Genomic DNA, 17,216 nt, shown 5'->3' on the forward strand with positions numbered 1-17,216 from the left:
CGACTAACAGTGTACTCCTCGAACCAAGTACGTATTACACGTTGGTTCTTTGCTCTGACGGTGATAATTTCAATTTCGTGACATGCATGTGAGCGTGGTTCGAATTTCCTCTTGTTGACTTGGTCTCAGGAGGCCCGGCTGGTCAAACGTACACAGCTTCTGGCCGCCGGTGCACGTGAGAGAAAGGAGGAAAGTCCACGTGCACATGCCACCTCAGTCAACAAGAATATTTCGAGCCGAATGTACGTGCCTACCAAAGACTTTTGCCTTGAGTATTTTCAGACAGCTAGGGCAAACTCTCCTCTTCGAGCTTCGTTGATGAGTATGCGGATTTGCCTTTCTTCTGGCGCTTCGGCGGCCGGTGATGGAGAGGTGATTCTAGGTGCCTTTGTTCTGGCTAGTAGTTTAAGTTAGTTTTTAAATCCTCGCATGTGCGGTGCTCGAGCAGATGACAACGTTTCTTCTTTGAATTTGTCTTTCGAGCTCTGATCCTCCTCGAGTTCGTCCATCGAAATGTAGTTGACGAAGCTCCCGCATGGATTCCCGTTGTCTGCGTTAACTTAAGATTTACTCGCTGTCTGTGCGCAACGGCGAGATTTGTTGGCATTTGTTTCAGATTTATTCAAGAGTCCGACATAACAACTGCGGCTCCAGGGGAGCGGCGTCCGCGGCTCGTTCTAACATCGGCAGTGGTTGTTCCGTGGTCTAGAGGTGTTGATGTCATTTTTATCATATTCGAGGTGATTTGCATTGCTGATTAAAACTTTATAATAAATCTGAAACTTTTTTAGGAAAGAAGTACGTGCCTACTGTACTACGTACTACACTTTAGAGCCGAAAATGGCAAGAAGAAATTCATGCATGCATAAATTAGTCATCACGTTGCTGCTTCTGCGTGACGGCTAAGAAGGAACTTTGCAGGGAACAGCTCAACCAAACGCAACCACTGCTCCGTCCCAATCAATCATGGCACTGCCACCAGTCTCGGAAGGAATGCCAGGCAGGGCAGAGACCCGTCCGTCCGTCCCGGTCCCATTCCGCAGAGCCGCCGGCCACGTCGGCGCACACGTCCTCGGCCGCGTCGGCGCACGCTGGAAAAGCCGTCCACGTCGGCCACGTGCTCGCGAAAGGAGAAAAAAAGGGGTGAGCGAGGAACATCTGTGCTTTTCCTCCGCTGCCCTGTCCTTCTCTCTCTCCTCTCCCTCTCGGCGCAATCCATCCATTATTCTCTCGCTTATTATTATTCCCCACTCCCCCCCTCTCCCCCCCCCCCCCAACTCGCTGCTGCCTGCTGCGGAGGCCGCCGCCGGAGAGGAGCGAGAAGGTGTGCCGCCCGCGTCCGGGGGATCCGCGCCTCTCGCTTCGGTTGCCTGTCGGGTGCCTCATGCGGTGGTGGTCCGGCGCTCGGCTCCGTGGGGGAGACGCGGTGGTTCGGCGCGGATGGTTCGCTGGTGCTTGGAGATTGGTGTGATTTGACGGGATTCGGCGGAGGCGCTGGGTTTCGTGGGGCGCCAGGGTTTCGGCGGTTGCGTGTGGGGGGGCGTGTGTGTTTGGTGCTCCCTGAGGCCGATCTGGTGGCGCTCGTGCGGGGGAGCGAGCTGATTCGGCGCGATTCGGAGGTGTGGCGGCGGGATCTTCGTGAAGCTCTTTTCGCGAGGGGGAGGAGGGGGAGGTGGTGGTGGTAGCCCATGGGGCTCGCGCCGCCGGAGCTGGGGCAGTTCGACGGGTGGGAGAGCTCTGGCGAGGAGGAGCGGGAGAGGTGGGGATGGTGCCGCCGCAGCCGCAGCAGCAGCAGCAGCAGGCGCGGCCGCCGCCTGCCACGGAAGGGCGGCGAGGAGGACGCCGGCGTCGCCACCGGGTGCTGCATCCGGCTGTGGCCCATGGGCAACTGCCCGCCGCAGCCGCGCTCCAAGGTCGACACCTCCACCAGCAGCGCCAGCACGCACGGCGGTAATGTCTCTCTCGCGGTGTTGCTTTCCATGTTTGCGGTTGATGCAATGCATGCATGCCCTAGTTGGTCATGGCCTATACTAGTCTGTTAGGTTGTTAATGCTGATGGTGTGTTCCTCTTCCACAGTGTCTCTTTGGATGTTCAGATTCAGATTCCATGTAACGGATGCCCTAGTTGGTTGTCGGTTATAGTTCGTTAGGCTGTTAATGCTTGCGAGCGTGCGCCGCCGGTCACATGTCGTTTTGGATGTTTCGGTTTGATTACTGTATGCCGTAGTTGGTCGGCGGTTACAGTTCGTTAGATTCTTATAATGCTGAGGATGTGTGTGTTTTGGTGGTTAAATTGCTAGGGAGCTGAGTGAACTACATGTGAGTACAGCTTGGCACAAAAATCTTTGGCCGTTGCAACGTTGTCGAGAAATGAATGTACAAATGTCCTAGTAATTAGTATGACAAGCCGACAAAACATATGAATTGTGAAATAGTTGGCGAATTCTAGTATTCTATTGCATATTTAGCACCGCATTTCTAGCTGAGCTGTTAGTCTGTTAATGCTGATGACGTGTGCCGTGTTCACGGTGTCGTTATGGATGTTTCGGTCTGATGCAGTTGTGGATGTTCTAGCTGACTGTTAGTCTGTTAGTCGGTTACAGTTCGTTAGATTTTTTAATGCTGAGGATGTGTCTGTTTTGGTGGTTAAATTGCGGGAGAGTTGAGTGAACTATGTGTGAGTGTACTAGTGCAGCTGGGCACAATAATCTTTGGTCGTAGCCACGTTGTCAAGCAATGAATGTAGAAATGTCCTAGTAGTATGACAAGCCAACAAAACGCATTAATCGTGAAATAGCTGGTGAATTTTACCGAACATTGAGCACCGTATTTCTAGTGAGATTCAGGTGTCGTCATCACCTAATTAATTAATGTGAAATTGAAGGATGGGATTCTGGAATAGCAAGTGTACATGTGGGACTAGTGGCACAAGTGCTTTCATGAGTATCTATTTTTAGAATAGCATGGTATGTTGTTGCTTCACACAGGTTGCACTAAATCGTGTAACAATTTAATGAGAATGATGCACAAGCAATCACGCTGGATGTTGATAACTTGATAATATAACGTCACTCACCTACCTGACTCTGATTTTGTTGATGTCATCTCCTGTCTGATGTTTAAAATAGTAACCACTTTCTCAAATCATATTCATCAAGACTTTTTGCTTCATCCATAGATGGAAATGTATAATTTAGAATGCATGAGAGATCAATATAGCTGCTTTATGAAGCCCTTTTGGTTTAGCCAGTGGCATCTATTTCTTACAAACAATACATGGTTGGATCTCAGATAGATAATTTAGGTCTACTTTTGCATTTTTATGCCGTGCTGTGGAATCTAGTTAGTTACGTTAGGCTTGTGCTGGCCAGTACTAATTCTGGTACACTGTTTATCATATGGGCCTAGCGGACCTCTTTATGTAGTTTGTAATCTAAAGTAGACAAGAACAGTTTGGGTAAGTAAAAAATTTAATACCAAACAGTCCTTAGTTGATTCTTCTCCACTTGCTAACTAGATTATTTCAGAATTTTAGGCATGAAGAAATAACATATTAACATGGTACCGGATGATATGAGGACTGAGTCTAGCCAGCTACTTAATTTTCCTCTAATTCAAGGATATATGCCCTGTGTTTGTACTTATGCCTTGGAACTAAAATCATGAGCTAAAGCATGATGTAGAGCTACGAGAAAGGACTCCAGTTGGCATATGGGTCAGTAGTCTCTGTCATGTTTATTGACCTTTGTCAGTGAATCCCTTCTCCCCTTCTCCTTAAGAGAAACCTATTTCTATTTCTTCTTTCCAAAATTTGTAAAAAAAAAGGGTAGATTATTCAGCTAGGTATTTGAAGGAGAAGCCTATTTCTGCTTATTCTATTGGAAATTTCTGATTAAATGGTTGCCTATTCTACTAGGTATTTATTTAGGAGAGATGTTTTTTGATCCTTGAAAGGTACGACCAGGTATCTGCACTCAATGATACCAGCAACTGATGTGTGAAATGGCATTCTGGTGTGAGCATATCGTAAGCAAGATTAAGTTGGTAATTAATAGCCTCTCCAAGTCCAACACTGCTTTTCTAAAAAAAACGTCCAACACTGCCATTCTTTGTCAAACAGTCACCTGGAGCATTTCTGTTGAGCCTCTCCTAATGCATCTATGCTCCGATTCCCCACCTAAATCCTCGCATTACTACTTGCTTCTTCAAGCTGGCACAAATTGTAGTTCTTTCTAATCAAGAGTGTGAGTAACCACAGCAACTTGCAAGGTTACTGTAGGTTTACTTCGGTTACTTAGATTAATATGTGTGATTTACTAATCTATTTGTGTCTGCCAGCTTTTGTAATTTGCTCTTCTGTAATGCAGTGATAGAAATATGTAGGTTTACTTCGGTTACTTAGATTCATATGTGTGGCCTTGTGGGTATACATGGAGTTGCGTATCTAAAATATCATTTTATTCTTGAAGTTAGTACATGTGCTACAACTTAAAATACATTTCTACCAGTACCTCTTCCTCTAAACATCGGATTATAGTTGATGAACAGATCTTGTGAGTCCCAAGCACCAAAACATCTCTTAGGGAGTTCGCTATTGTTATATGAGTTAATTGTATTTAGTATGTGTTTGCGTATGCCCCATACTTAAAATTACACTTCCCTGTCCTGCGGGGATACCTCAGACTTGGCTGCGTAGATTGAAATTATGTTTATTCTTATTGTTACCGTGGGGACATTCTTGTCTTATTATGGTATGCTAAAACTGTTATTCATTGCCTGGAACAGCAGAAAAGTCAGCAGAAAATGGTAGCAGGAACCAACCTGTTGTGTCAGTAGTCTCAGGCTCGACATCTACTAGTAATGCTGAGAGCAGTTCATCAGCATCTAAAGCTGCAGAGGAAATAAAGGTTTCCTCTAAATTACGCAAGTTTGGATTCAGTGATCTAAAATGCGCCACACGGAACTTCAGACCCGAGAGTCTTCTCGGTGAAGGGGGTTTTGGATGTGTGTTTAAAGGGTGGATCGAAGAGAATGGGACTGCGCCTGTGAAACCTGGTACAGGTCTTACAGTTGCTGTCAAGACGCTCAATCATGATGGTCTTCAAGGGCACAAAGAATGGGTGGTATGTGCTTTGTTACTTCAAGCTATGTTTATTTTGATCTTCACTATCCAATTTCATTAGGATTCTCAATGATTCTCCTCCGTATTCTATTTGCAGGCAGAAGTTGACTTCCTTGGTAACCTTCACCATCCCAATTTGGTCAAATTAATTGGATATTGTGTTGAAGATGACCAAAGATTGCTGGTATATGAATTTATGCCGCGTGGAAGTTTGGATAATCATCTGTTCAGAAGTATGTACTGACCAGTTCTCAAGCACTTGAAGCTTTAAAATTTTCATAGAGCCTTTGTCCCGTTCTGTTCATCATTTTTTCTTTTGAGGATAACATGTTCCAAAGTGTTTGCCCATTGCATCACTCAGTTGGAAAATATTATTTATTTCGTGGAAATTCGAAGCTTACATAAATTTCGATTCATATATAGGGTCTCTTCCTCTCCCATGGTCCATCAGAATGAAAGTTGCTCTTGGGGCAGCACAGGGTCTTTCCTTCCTTCATGAAGAAGCAGAAAGACCAGTCATTTATCGTGATTTTAAAACATCTAATATACTGCTAGATTCGGTAAGTATTGAATCCTTGAATTTATTTCATTGCGCATCACATGACTCACATAGTTGCATCCTGTTCATACGTGTAAATGTTGCTCTTGCAGGAATACAATGCAAAGCTCTCAGATTTTGGGCTTGCCAAAGATGGTCCTGTAGGTGACAAAACTCATGTGTCTACTCGAGTAATGGGAACCTATGGTTATGCAGCTCCAGAGTATGTCATGACAGGTAAGTGGTTCATCAGACATTACTTGCCAGCTCTGGAAGAGTGAATGATACGTACAGAAACAGCTTAGCTAGATTTGGAGTACTTGCATAGGTCACTATGCATCATATGATCATTGTCATTGACATACTTAAGATATGAAATGATGCTTGTTGGGTAGTGGTAAATGGCATGAATACAGACATACAGTTTGAGCAATTTCTTGGTATTACACAGAAGTTTAACTAGTAGTGTTGGCTTTGTCGGGTGTAACTAATTTGAGTGCATCTATCCATTCATGCAAGAAGCCCTTAGTGTCCTCATGTATAACTGATTTCCTGGCAAAAGCAATATGCGCCAATCTACCAAAATCAACACTATGTCTTCTTAATTTAAAGGCAATGTTGGTGCTTGATACTGGAATGCTGCTTGGTTAAATTGTTCAATTATTATTTTTTAGATAGATGTATTCTCCTTATAGTGGCCAGTTGCGCGATGTTTGTTCTAATGTTACTAGCTTTCATAACATATTTTCCGAATTTCAGGTCATTTGACATCAAAGAGTGACGTCTATAGCTTCGGTGTGGTGCTGCTTGAGATGATGTCAGGACGAAGGTCAATGGACAAGAACCGCCCAAACGGCGAGCACAACCTTGTGGAGGGGGCCCGCCCAAACGGCGAGCACAACCTTGTGGAGTGGGCGCGCCCCCTCCTAGGAGAGAGACAGCGTTTCTACAAGCTAGTCGACCCTCGGCTGGAGGGCAATTTCTCGGTCAAAGGTGCCCAGAAGGCAGCACAATTGGCACGCGCATGTCTGAGCCGGGACCCCAAAGCCCGGCCGCTGATGAGCCAAGTGGTTGAAGCTCTCAAGCCACTGCTGAACCTCAAGGACATGGCCAGCTCCTCCTACTTCTACCAGACGATGCAAGCGGAGAGGATGGCACATTCGAGCAGCATGAACGGCAGGAACAGCCATAGCCTCAAGGTGCATGGGTCTTTTGCCCGCGCAAGCGCAAACGGGCACCAGTCGATGAGGAGCATGTCTGATGGCCCCCGCGCGTCCCCGTTTCGCTACTCACCAAAGCCGAACGTGAAATAACCATAGCTGCGCGTCGCTTCGTAATCCTGGTCGAACCTAGAGTCTCTCCAGATCATTCTGGGGGTGGTGGAACTTGGGTCGGGGCGGTAGGTGCCGCGGGTTAACATTGTTGTGCGACATGAATTGATGTCTGTCTGTCTGTGGTGTAGATTTGACATGTGAAGAAGATATAGGTGGAAAAAGAAGATGCTTTGCGTGGAAGGTTAATCTCAACTGGATGCTGCTATACATCTCTTTTCTCTTTAAAAAAATGATGTGAAGTTGCTCTTCATCCCTCCCTCGGGCGGCACTTGGTTAAGAAACAGTCCATGTGCCACTTGGAGAAGAGATGGCGAGTCACGGCAGCCAATCATCCTTGGCTTGGCACGCACGCACGCGGTTTAGGAGAGGAGGCATTTTTCTGCGAGCAAATGAGCTCGATGCCATTTCCTCGCTTGCTTCTTGCGCACAGAGAGGTAGGATAGGACCTTTATCCTCTTCTTGTGCCAAGAGGCAATGTCTATAAGAAGAGAATGGGTAGCCATTGTACCGTGGTGGTTGGGGCGTTCGTCTCCTAGCGCCCATTTTAGACGCCTGAGGAACGCTAGGTCCGGGGGTTAGGGATGGACGGTGAAGCTGATGCAACGTTCCTCCCTGATTAGCCGGTTCTATCATTGCACGGCTCTATCGCTCGAAAATTCGTTTCGGTGCCCGAGCCCATATGCACCCGATATCCTGGTCGCACTTTCCTCTCGAGATCTTCATCCTGCGCAGTATTCTTACGTGTATTATGTGTCGTATCGATGGAAAATTCACCCAGCGTCCGCATTTACTGCTAGTAGGTACCATCACGGCCCAGATGTTTCCAACACGGCCCAGCCACTTTCCTGGGCCTTGTCGTGCCGTTCTGCCCCCCGTCTGACAAAGTTTTTCCAAAAGGAAATTGAAGGCTGACTGCGTGTGTATCGGAATATGCCCCTAAACTAGCGTCTTAGGGATATTTTACGTTTTAACTCCTCAAGTACTTTATAGGACACTCGCCCCATACACTAATAAAGCGGTGCTAATTACTATCTAATCCCTTCTTTCATCCGGTTCAACTAACGTGGTCTATTATGAAGCCGCTTCTCGCCACGTTGGCTGACACCTCGCGCTGCATGCACTAGTAGGCATATTGTTCACGTAGGATCGAGATATGAGTTATTCGGCGGCAGGGCGGGCCAGACGGTCGACAGCAGCGTCTGCAGTGTTCCACGCCCTTGGCTGCGTCATGCTCAACAGGCTCAAGGCACTCTCCGGCGGTGAGGGGCGCCACCGCATATGCATCGGCCTGGAGGCTGTGCATAATCCAGCGGTGTTCATCCACACTTAAAACAAATTGTTACATAAAACCATTGTGGTGCCAGACCAGGGCCAATACGTCACTGTTTACGGTTCACCAATTACTCTTCCACTGACCAACAATTCAACCATTGCTCTTACCAGTTCACATATAGCACTTACATAAATCGCATTATAATTTTTAATGTAGAAACAAGTGCCTCGTGCAATTGGCACGTGCCCAGTGGGCCAGTTCACTCTCCATCTCATCCTCTTACAGAGACATCGCCCACCGCGATTCTGCCAGCCTGCTCGACCCCCACTGATTCTGCAAAGCAGTGCCATGGCAACGACCGCTGCAAGCCATTCCTGCGGTGAGTGCTGCAGCCTGGAGGGCCGGCGCCGACCACCACCACCACACAACCGGCGCAACATACGACATGCTGAAAAGTGGAGGGGCACCACGACATCTCTGCTGCATCTGTCACTACAACATCCACCATGTTGCAAATCACCGGCATTGCAGGAGTGGTGGAGATGCTCCAAAGCAGCATCGATGGGGCTTCGCAACTTCTGATGTCCAGTTCACATACCACAATACCTCCAAATCAGTCAGCTGAAGTGTAGCACATGCCTTGAAGTAAAGAAGCCTGATGTAAAACATGTCAGATTGGAAATGTAAATTCAGTTCAGTGCATATGTCAATTCAAACTGCCATGGCGACATAGAGAAGTACCAGTAGCAAACTTAACAAAAAGGGAAAATTTCCAAGGTTGGTAAAATTAATCAAACTTAATAAAAAAGGATTTTCCCCCAAATTCCTAAACTGGTTGATCTGAAGCCTAGTACAGTACTACTACAAGTGCATCCAACCATGGAGCACTGGACAAAGACATATATGGCAGTAAACTGATTATATAATCTAGTACAAATTGACTCATGGAGTAAACTGATCAACACAAGGAAATGTGTGAAAAATAGTTAAGAGATAGGTAGTATGTGAGATCATAAGGCATTATTCTCCTCATCAGTACCAAGGAAGAAGAAAGAACTAAAGGACCTAGAACAACAACACTTGCATTCTCTTCTTACTGATTGCTAATGAGTGTTTATTTTGCACATGCTTCCTTTTACAAACTAGCCACGGGACAGCCAGACGAGCAGCAACTGTAAATATATGCATGTGTATGTCCTCTGATGACAAAAAGGGCATCCTATTGCAGAGTAGTACCCAAAGTTCATGTAGCAGCAGGCTGTGATGATGATTGATTGGTCTTTATATTTTGCAAATGGGCGACCTTACAATTACGGTTACCATTAGTGTCATTGCCATCTTAAGTTCAGGTATGCTACAATTCCGTATGCATAAATTCTGAAAATTCCATATGCTACAATTCAGTAGAATCATAGCTTGGCCACTGTAAAGAAAAGCATGCATATATAGCTAGCTGACCAAGAGATATCATTTAGTAGACATGAAAAGGCGGCAAAGAATCTTGTCTTGATAAAATCTAATTAGAGGTGAATTGGCACATGTGACGTGGAAAAGATTGCCTTCTTTCGTGAATGAAAGTGTGATCTCCCCCTGGCCAATTTGATCTTTGTTGTACAATTTACCCTCCGCATTTATCATTTATTTTTCCATTATAATTTTAATAGGGACGTGCTTAGGATTAATATGGCCGCTAATTACTATAGAAAACATCAAAGATGTAACCTATTGTATCCCAGACTTTTATTATCTTGTAATGCGGAAAGCACAAGAGCATACTAGTGGCTTCTCTACTGTTGGTGATGCCCGGATAAGTGCTTATGCACTGATTTCCCTCCTAATAACAGATAAATTATCCAATAACCTTGTATGGCAATTAAGAAACTTGTGCTAATCTAATACACGATACTGACAAAGAAACAAGTATGATTGATGTCCAGATGCCATGTTACACAAACCTGTCTAAATCTACTTGTATGATTTGGACTGAACCAACAGCAGCTACTGCCTACTCACGTATTGTATACTTGCACGTTCCAACAACTAAAGATCAACATTATAGAAATCTTGAAAATTTCACAACAAGCATCAACACTCTAGATCATGAATCCGTGGAAAAGAAGATTAGGGAACTGTATTTGTTACCCGTGGTGTCTGATGGAGGCTGCCGGACTAGAGATTTCGTGCAGAACCATGGGGCCATGGACTTGTTGGTGCCGGAGAACGAGATGCCGCCAACCAGTACAGGAGAAAGACGACACCGCCGAGCAGCTGTCCAGTAGAGGGGACCAAGGCAGAGAGGGGCCCCGGCGAGACTGAGATGTAGAGAGCAGCGGTGGTGTCGGGGTCGACGGCGACGGGGCGGTGGCAACGGCATCGGCGGCGATGCAGCCCAATGGCCATGGATGGTCGGAGGAACCCTAGAGTGTCCGGATTTGGCTGCTCCAAGCTGTCGGCCAACTCTTCCCTGAGTGGGAACCTTGAAAACCACAACAGAGTAAGCAGCGGCGGCGGGGAATCGAGGAATCCATCAAAGCACGAAAATCCAGAGATGCGGTAGAGAAACTCACCGGTCAACTGGATCCAATAGGAACTCACCATCGGCATCCAGCGCCGCTCTGCCGCGCCCGCCATTACCGTGAGGTGCCTCCCCACCAGCGCGATCTCATTGCTCGTCAAACCACCCGACCCGAAGCCCTCGACATGTTTTCCATACGGAGGATCAGGGAGACACGCGTTTCTGTACCCGGACCCTGGTCACGGCGCAGCATAAAAGTGACTAATCTGGGCCACGGACCAGCTTCTCAATCGGTCGGGACGGACGTGCGCACGTACGATTCGGGCCCACGACCACGAACCGTTCGCTACACTGCACAGCCGTATATCGATTTACCAGCGTCTCAGCGCAGACCTGTCAGACCGCTTTTTTCGAATCCCCAGAAGCGAACCAAGGAGAGAGATTTAGGGAGCAGCTGCGCCCGAGCACCAAAACGCCGTGTCCTCTATCGCTTTCTTTCTTATCTGTCTGCCCAAAACGAAAGAAAAGATGAAGACAATCTGCAGTCTCCGATGAACTGCCGTGGTGGTGGTATGGAAGGAAGAACCCGGTTGCGGTTTGCTAGTGGCAAAAAAAGCCTTCCAGTTGTGTCCCCATGGAATTGCACGGATGGTGCCGCTCGGCTCGCACACCGCAGTGCCATCAGCATCAAATGTTAACTACAGATTTGGCATACGAACTTTTCCGCCAGTGAGTCGAGGCTTGAGATTTTTCGAGGGGTAGTTAAGAGTCACCTAAGATTGATTAATGGATCACTGGCAAAGGCGTGTAGATCTCCTCCTTGTGGATGTCAAGCTCGGGGCTTCCTCGCGTTTGCGCCGCACCTTCACGGCCCTTGGCTTTGGGTGAAGCACGCTCTGACAAGTCCAAGCCCGCAAGGTTTTTGCCAGTTCGCAACGGAGGCCTCGGAGGCACAAACGACCCGAAACTCCGGGGGAGCAACTAATTAACGAGCGCTCCTTCGGGAGCCTCGCAACGATCAGCGCCATTTGACGCGCTCTCAGCGATTCGTCACGTGTCGCGCTCTGTGTGCTCCCTCTGAATTTTGTTTTTTTAATTTATTCGCACGCGTTTTTGGCTTTTTAAACTTTTTTTGACGCTTTGGTTTTCCATCGGTCTTTCCTAACTTTTCAATCCAAAAAAAATTGATTTTCTTTTTTGCAAAAAAATATTTTTTTTCCGCGAGAGTCACGGTTTTGTTTTCGTGAGAGGCATGGTTGTGCTTTTGCGAGAGGCACGACGGTGCCTCTTGGAAACGAAAAAAACGCATTTTCTGTTGTTTTTCCTTTCGCGGGAGGCACGATTTTGCTTCCGCGAGAGGCACGGGTATGCTTTCGCGAGAGTCACGGCCATGCCTCTTGGAAACGAAAAAAACATGTTTTCTGTTTTTTTTCTTTCGCGAGAGACACGGTTTTGTTTTCGCTGGAGGCATGGTTGTGCTTTCGCGAGAGTCACGGCCGTGCCGCCTCGGAAACGAAAAAAAATGCATTTTCTGTTTTTTTCTTTCGTGAGCAGCATGATTTTGCTTCCGCGAGAGGCACGGTTGTGATTTCGTCAGAGGCACGGGCGTGCCTCTTTCTGAAAGGGAAAAACCCGTACTCCCGGTTCAGTTTTTTCGTCCGTTTTTTTTCGTGAAAAAAAATTCGGCAAAATATATCAACATGGGATCTAGTTTTGAAGATCTCGACGCGAGGAATCCAAGGGCGAAAGTGGTTCGAGATTTGGATGCACGGTTTAAGAGATAAAACGTTTTGAATAAACGGATCTACGAAAAAAGGGAAAACTTTCAGATTGCGACAAGTGGTGCACATGCAGCGCGCCACTTGTCGCAACCCGGGGAAGTTGGAGTGATCTCCGCAAGGAGTACTCCTTAATTAGTGATTTCAACGGGAGTCTGGCGACTAAGGGCCAGTTCTTTTGTTGGCTTTTTTGGGCTTCCAGAATAAGTTGCACCCTACCTAGCTTATTCTAGAAGCCCAACCAAAATTTTCTTTTTAGAAGCTTACTAGTCAAGTCTTAATAACTATTAGCTTCTAAAAAAATAAATTTGGTTGGGTTTCTAGATAAGCTGGGTAGGGGCAGCTTATTTCAGCTTATTCTGGAAGCCAGCAAAGAACTGGCCCTAATCCAGCAACCTGCTCCCTACCCAGGTTGCGACAAGTGGCGTGCGCCACTTGTCGCAACCTGGGAAGTTGGAGTGATCTCCGCAAGGAATACTTCTTAATTAGTGATTTCGACGATTCAGCTACCACTTGTTCTACTGTTTTTATCTTTTAAGTACAGCCCTTGAAGGAGAAAACGCGTCCGAGTCAAATGTTGCACTTTGCATGCCAACGTAAAGACCATGTTTTGTTGAAGTATCGGACATCTCATTTGCATCTCTTCCATTAAACTTCATCTCAAACCCCTGAAAACGCGAGAGAAGGATGTGCGTCTCTCTAATTACAGGAACCCTTAAACGAATAATCCTTCCTCCACGCCAATCGTCCACAAAAGTTTGGCAACCAAATTCTATCTTCACCCTTGTCCATCCTTTCCCAACCGCGAACAACATAGCATCCCGGCAGGACAGGGCTTCGCAAACAAAAAGGATTAGTGACACCTAGATGTTGAGCACACCTCCCTGCAATGAAGGGTCCATTGTTATCTCACACCACCATGCCTGCTCCTGCACACCCTTTGAAGACGTCAATAGCCCCATCGGTGTTAAGCTTCACCACGCGCCGGACCCCATGTTTTTTTTGAACTGGAAAGGCCTAGAAAGGCCTAGTACTGCATTACTATAGCGGTGCGGCAGTACATTTTACCTAGGGACCCATAAGAAACATAGAAAAGACAACTAAGCCCCTGACTTTTACAAGGAGGACCCCAGATTGAAAATAAAAACGCGATCGGGTCCTTTTCCAGCTTCTGCTCGGATCCAACGTCGCCGCCGCCGGGGACGAACCACTTGGGGCGTCGAAGTCGCCATGGCCGCATCTCCTGCCCACCATGGCCTCCAAGGAGGAGCTGAATCTGCCTCCCATTCGGCACGCAAGCCGGGAGGAAAAAGGTTGGCCGCCCTTTGGCCTGAAGAAGCGAAAGGAAGATGAAGACCGGCAGCCTGCCGACGCCGTAGCTCCACCAAAGAGTCCTTCGCTGATGAGCTCGAACACGATCTGCAGAGTGCAGCAACCTGCATCGCCTTCCACCTTCATCTACCACCGCGGCAGCCTGAAGAAGAGAGCCCCGACAGCTAGGCTTCCTCCAGATCAGGGGAGAGCACGAGCTTATTCGAGAGGGAAAGCTCGCGCCAGATCCGCCTCCAGTCACCTCTGTCCTCCATGGACAGTAGGTTGAGGAAGCAGCCGACGACCACCAGGCACGGCTCGCTCGTGCCGGTGGAGAGCAGGATAACGGCATGTCGCCAGACGCCACTGAGGCAAAACACGACCTAGATCTAGCTATACTAATACTACTATGAACAAGGGGGAGCCAACCACTTAATCCATCTTCCCGCCGGGCAGCAGAGCCGCCGGAGAGAGCGAGGGAAAGGGGCGGCGACGGGAGACTTTGGACGACTCTCAATGTGGACCTCACTGCTCCGCCGGACCCCATGTGGTGTCTCCAAATAGCTCCGTTCGGCTTTGGTACCTGGGGTTTGGCCGGCACGTCCAATGCTCTGACAAGCTCTTCCGTGATCTCCAACGGTTGGGTTGGTATTTAATCTTGTTCCGCTTACTCCACACGGTCCACATCATAGGTACTCCTATTTGCAATGGTTGCACTCTCTTGACCGGTGAACATTGGGTCCAGAGATCTCTCGACCAAGTCAAAGGATGCATTATTTTCTCGAATACGCACGAGTGTGCGTACTTTATATTAAAGAAGAAGGAGGGGTAAAGAGCCCTCGTACAGCTGTTAATTACAAAGTGTTTGCATGCTTGCTCCACCCGGCTAGGCCGGTGTACCCACACACGACTAACTCCTCACACATGCCCACCTATCTAACTCCCCAAAGAACGCCGTCCTGTCGCACTTGAAGAGTCTTGCCTTTTTACATGTCTTCCCCTCCTCCTGCACACGTTGCAACACTTGCCTTACGGATGGAGTTGCCCCATCGAAGACGATCGCGTTTCTGTGCTTCCACAACTCCCACATCACAAGTGTGAAGAGAGTTCTGACGTCTTTGCGAGCTATTTTGTTCTTGACCTTGTCGGTGCATCAGTCTTGTATCGAGCTGGGCCGTGCCATCACCCACTCAGACTTCCCCAAAGCCCGTCAGAGCACCATCCACGCCTCTCTGGCGAAGACACAGTGCAACAGAATGTGTTGGATGGATTCTTCTTCTTGGTCGCAAAAAGGGCATGCCTCTTGGTGGTCCAATCCACGTCGGGCTAATCTGTAGGAGGTCCAACAACGGTTCCTAGGCACCAACCATGTAAAGAAGCGGCACCGCATTGGCGCTCCAGAGTTCCATGTGAATGCTGCTGTCGAAATTCCTTCACGTCCCCAAAACTTGGCCTCATAAGCTGAGCGTGTGGAATGCTGCCCATTGTGCTCCCGAGACCATCTGATAGTATCATCACATCCCGGCTGTAGATGTGTTGTCTGCACCCTTGACCATAATTGAAGGTACTCTTGTAGCATCAGTTCAGTGAGTTCTAGGCCTATGTCCCGTGCCCAGATGCCTTCCTCCAGAGCTTGTTGTACTGTACGCGAGGAGCGGGTGCGTTTGGCCACCATGTTGTGAAGGGTCGGCGCAAGCTCTTGTATTCGCATTCCGTTTAGCCACCGACCTTCCCAGAATAGAGTTGCTCTTCCATCTCCCACAGATACTCTAGCTGCCGCACGGAAAAGCTGCATGGACTGTTCAGGCACCGGGATGGCGAACTCAGCCCATGGTTTTCTAGGGTCGGATCTTTGTAACCAAGGCCATCGTGACTGCACAGCAACATTCAACCGGCTCAAGTTAGGGATACCAAGTCCTCCTACCCACTTCGGTGTGCACACCTGGTTCCATGCCACTGCACAATGACCACCATTCGCTTGTTCCTTTGCACACCATAGAAAGCCTCGACATACACTACAAAAAAAAGACACATCCGTGACATTTTGGGCCGAACGAATTTTTTTTCTGTCATACATATGACACTTCTATGACGATAATTGTGACAAACCCGGTATCATCATAGATGTGGTGGGCTCCTACTTCTATGACAAAAAATCATGACAGAAAATGGGCTTTTCGTCCTGGGGCGGGCCGGTGACGTAGCTGCATGACATTCTTTGGGCCGTCCATGACAGAAAAAACCGTGGTAGAAGCGAGGGGGAGGAAAATTTCGGGGAGTTGTCGGTTATGGTGGGAGGTCGGGGGCGGAGCGATGCGTGTTTCTCTCGTATGTATGCGCGTGTGTGCGAGGCGTTGGCTCTAACTGAACCCGAGCGAGGCGTTGGGCTCTAACTGAACCCGAGCGATTGCACTACAAGCTACACGTTACTGAACCCGAGCGATCGATCGATGGCTGTTAACTGAACCCGATGGAGCGATTCCTTCGCTACTGCTGCTAACTGAAGCCGATCGATTGGATGAACAGTGAGCGTTGCGGGAGGGGGGGGGGTGGATGAACAGTGAGCGGTGGCGTTGCCTCTAGATGAACAGGAACCCGTGGTGTGGAGGGCTGGATGAACAGTAGACGGTGGAGGGATGGCCGTGGAGGGGTGGTTGAACAGGACCCCGTGGTGTGGAGGGCTGGATGAACAGTAGACGGTGGAGGGGTGCCCGTGGAGGGGTGGTTGAACAGTAGCCGGTGGAGTAGCGCGCGGTGGAGACTAGATGAACAGGAGCACGTGGAGGCTGGAGGAGGTCGACGGTAGCCCGTGGAGGCTGGAGGAGGTCGACGGTGGAGATGAACAGTATCCCGTGGAGTCCCGTTTTGCGGTACGCCACACCCCTTCCCCCCCCCCCCCGTTTCGACCGTAGCGCTCTAACACAAGTCCGTTTCATCCGTTTTGCGGTATGCCACACCCCTCCCGATCAACAGGACCCCCGTTTCGACCGTAGGAGGTCTGTTTCGTCCGTTTTGCGGTACACACACCCCTCCCGATCAACAGAACCCCCGTTTCGACCGTAGGAGGTCCGTTTTGTACGCCACACCCCTCCCGATCAACAGGACCCCTGTTTTGACCGTAGGAGGTCCGTTTCCTCCATTCTGCGGTACGCCAGGCCTCGTTTCCATCGCCTGTTCCGTCCGAGCCGGTTGGCTCCCACGCGTTCTGTTGCCTCCCGATGAACATGACGCATTCCGTTGCCTCCCCATGAACACGACGCATTCCGTTGCCTCCTCATGAACACGACGCATTCTGTTGCCTCCCCATGAACACGACGCATTCCGTTGCCTCCCCATGAACACGAG

General features: G+C 48.5%; 2 protein-coding genes across 5 annotated transcripts; one reads left to right on the forward strand and one right to left on the reverse strand.

The window, feature by feature from the left end:
• The first annotated feature begins 1,253 nt into the window (after positions 1 to 1,253).
• LOC123111775 (serine/threonine-protein kinase PBL34) lies at positions 1,254 to 7,199 on the forward strand. 3 transcript variants are annotated; one of them, XM_044532648.1, is made up of 7 exons: positions 1,254 to 1,950; positions 4,786 to 5,123; positions 5,220 to 5,355; positions 5,546 to 5,682; positions 5,774 to 5,897; positions 6,420 to 6,535; positions 6,572 to 7,199. In XM_044532648.1, exons 1-7 carry the CDS (start codon positions 1,689 to 1,691, stop codon positions 6,971 to 6,973), a joined length of 1,515 nt encoding a protein of 504 aa, XP_044388583.1. In that variant the 5' UTR covers positions 1,254 to 1,688; the 3' UTR covers positions 6,974 to 7,199. The 3 variants fall into 3 exon arrangements, with proteins under 3 accessions (XP_044388583.1, XP_044388581.1, XP_044388582.1); XM_044532646.1 differs by having other exon boundaries at positions 6,420 to 7,199; XM_044532647.1 differs by having other exon boundaries at positions 4,789 to 5,123; positions 6,420 to 7,199.
• A 1,180-nt stretch (positions 7,200 to 8,379) lies between these two features.
• LOC123111776 (uncharacterized) lies at positions 8,380 to 11,025 on the reverse strand. Of its 2 annotated transcripts, none has more exons than XR_006454717.1 (3): positions 10,835 to 11,025; positions 10,410 to 10,743; positions 8,380 to 8,922 (listed from the first exon to the last, which is right to left on the reverse strand). XR_006454717.1 is itself a non-coding variant. In XM_044532649.1 (3 exons), exons 1-3 carry the CDS (start codon positions 10,896 to 10,898, stop codon positions 8,885 to 8,887), a joined length of 408 nt encoding a protein of 135 aa, XP_044388584.1. In that variant the 5' UTR covers positions 10,899 to 11,024; the 3' UTR covers positions 8,380 to 8,884. The 2 variants fall into 2 exon arrangements, 1 of the variants encoding a protein (XP_044388584.1); XM_044532649.1 differs by having other exon boundaries at positions 10,863 to 11,024.
• Positions 11,026 to 17,216: the final 6,191 nt, after the last annotated feature.

This window comes from Triticum aestivum, chromosome 5B, assembly GCF_018294505.1.
Source record: "Triticum aestivum cultivar Chinese Spring chromosome 5B, IWGSC CS RefSeq v2.1, whole genome shotgun sequence".
Taxonomy (NCBI): domain Eukaryota; kingdom Viridiplantae; phylum Streptophyta; class Magnoliopsida; order Poales; family Poaceae; genus Triticum; species Triticum aestivum.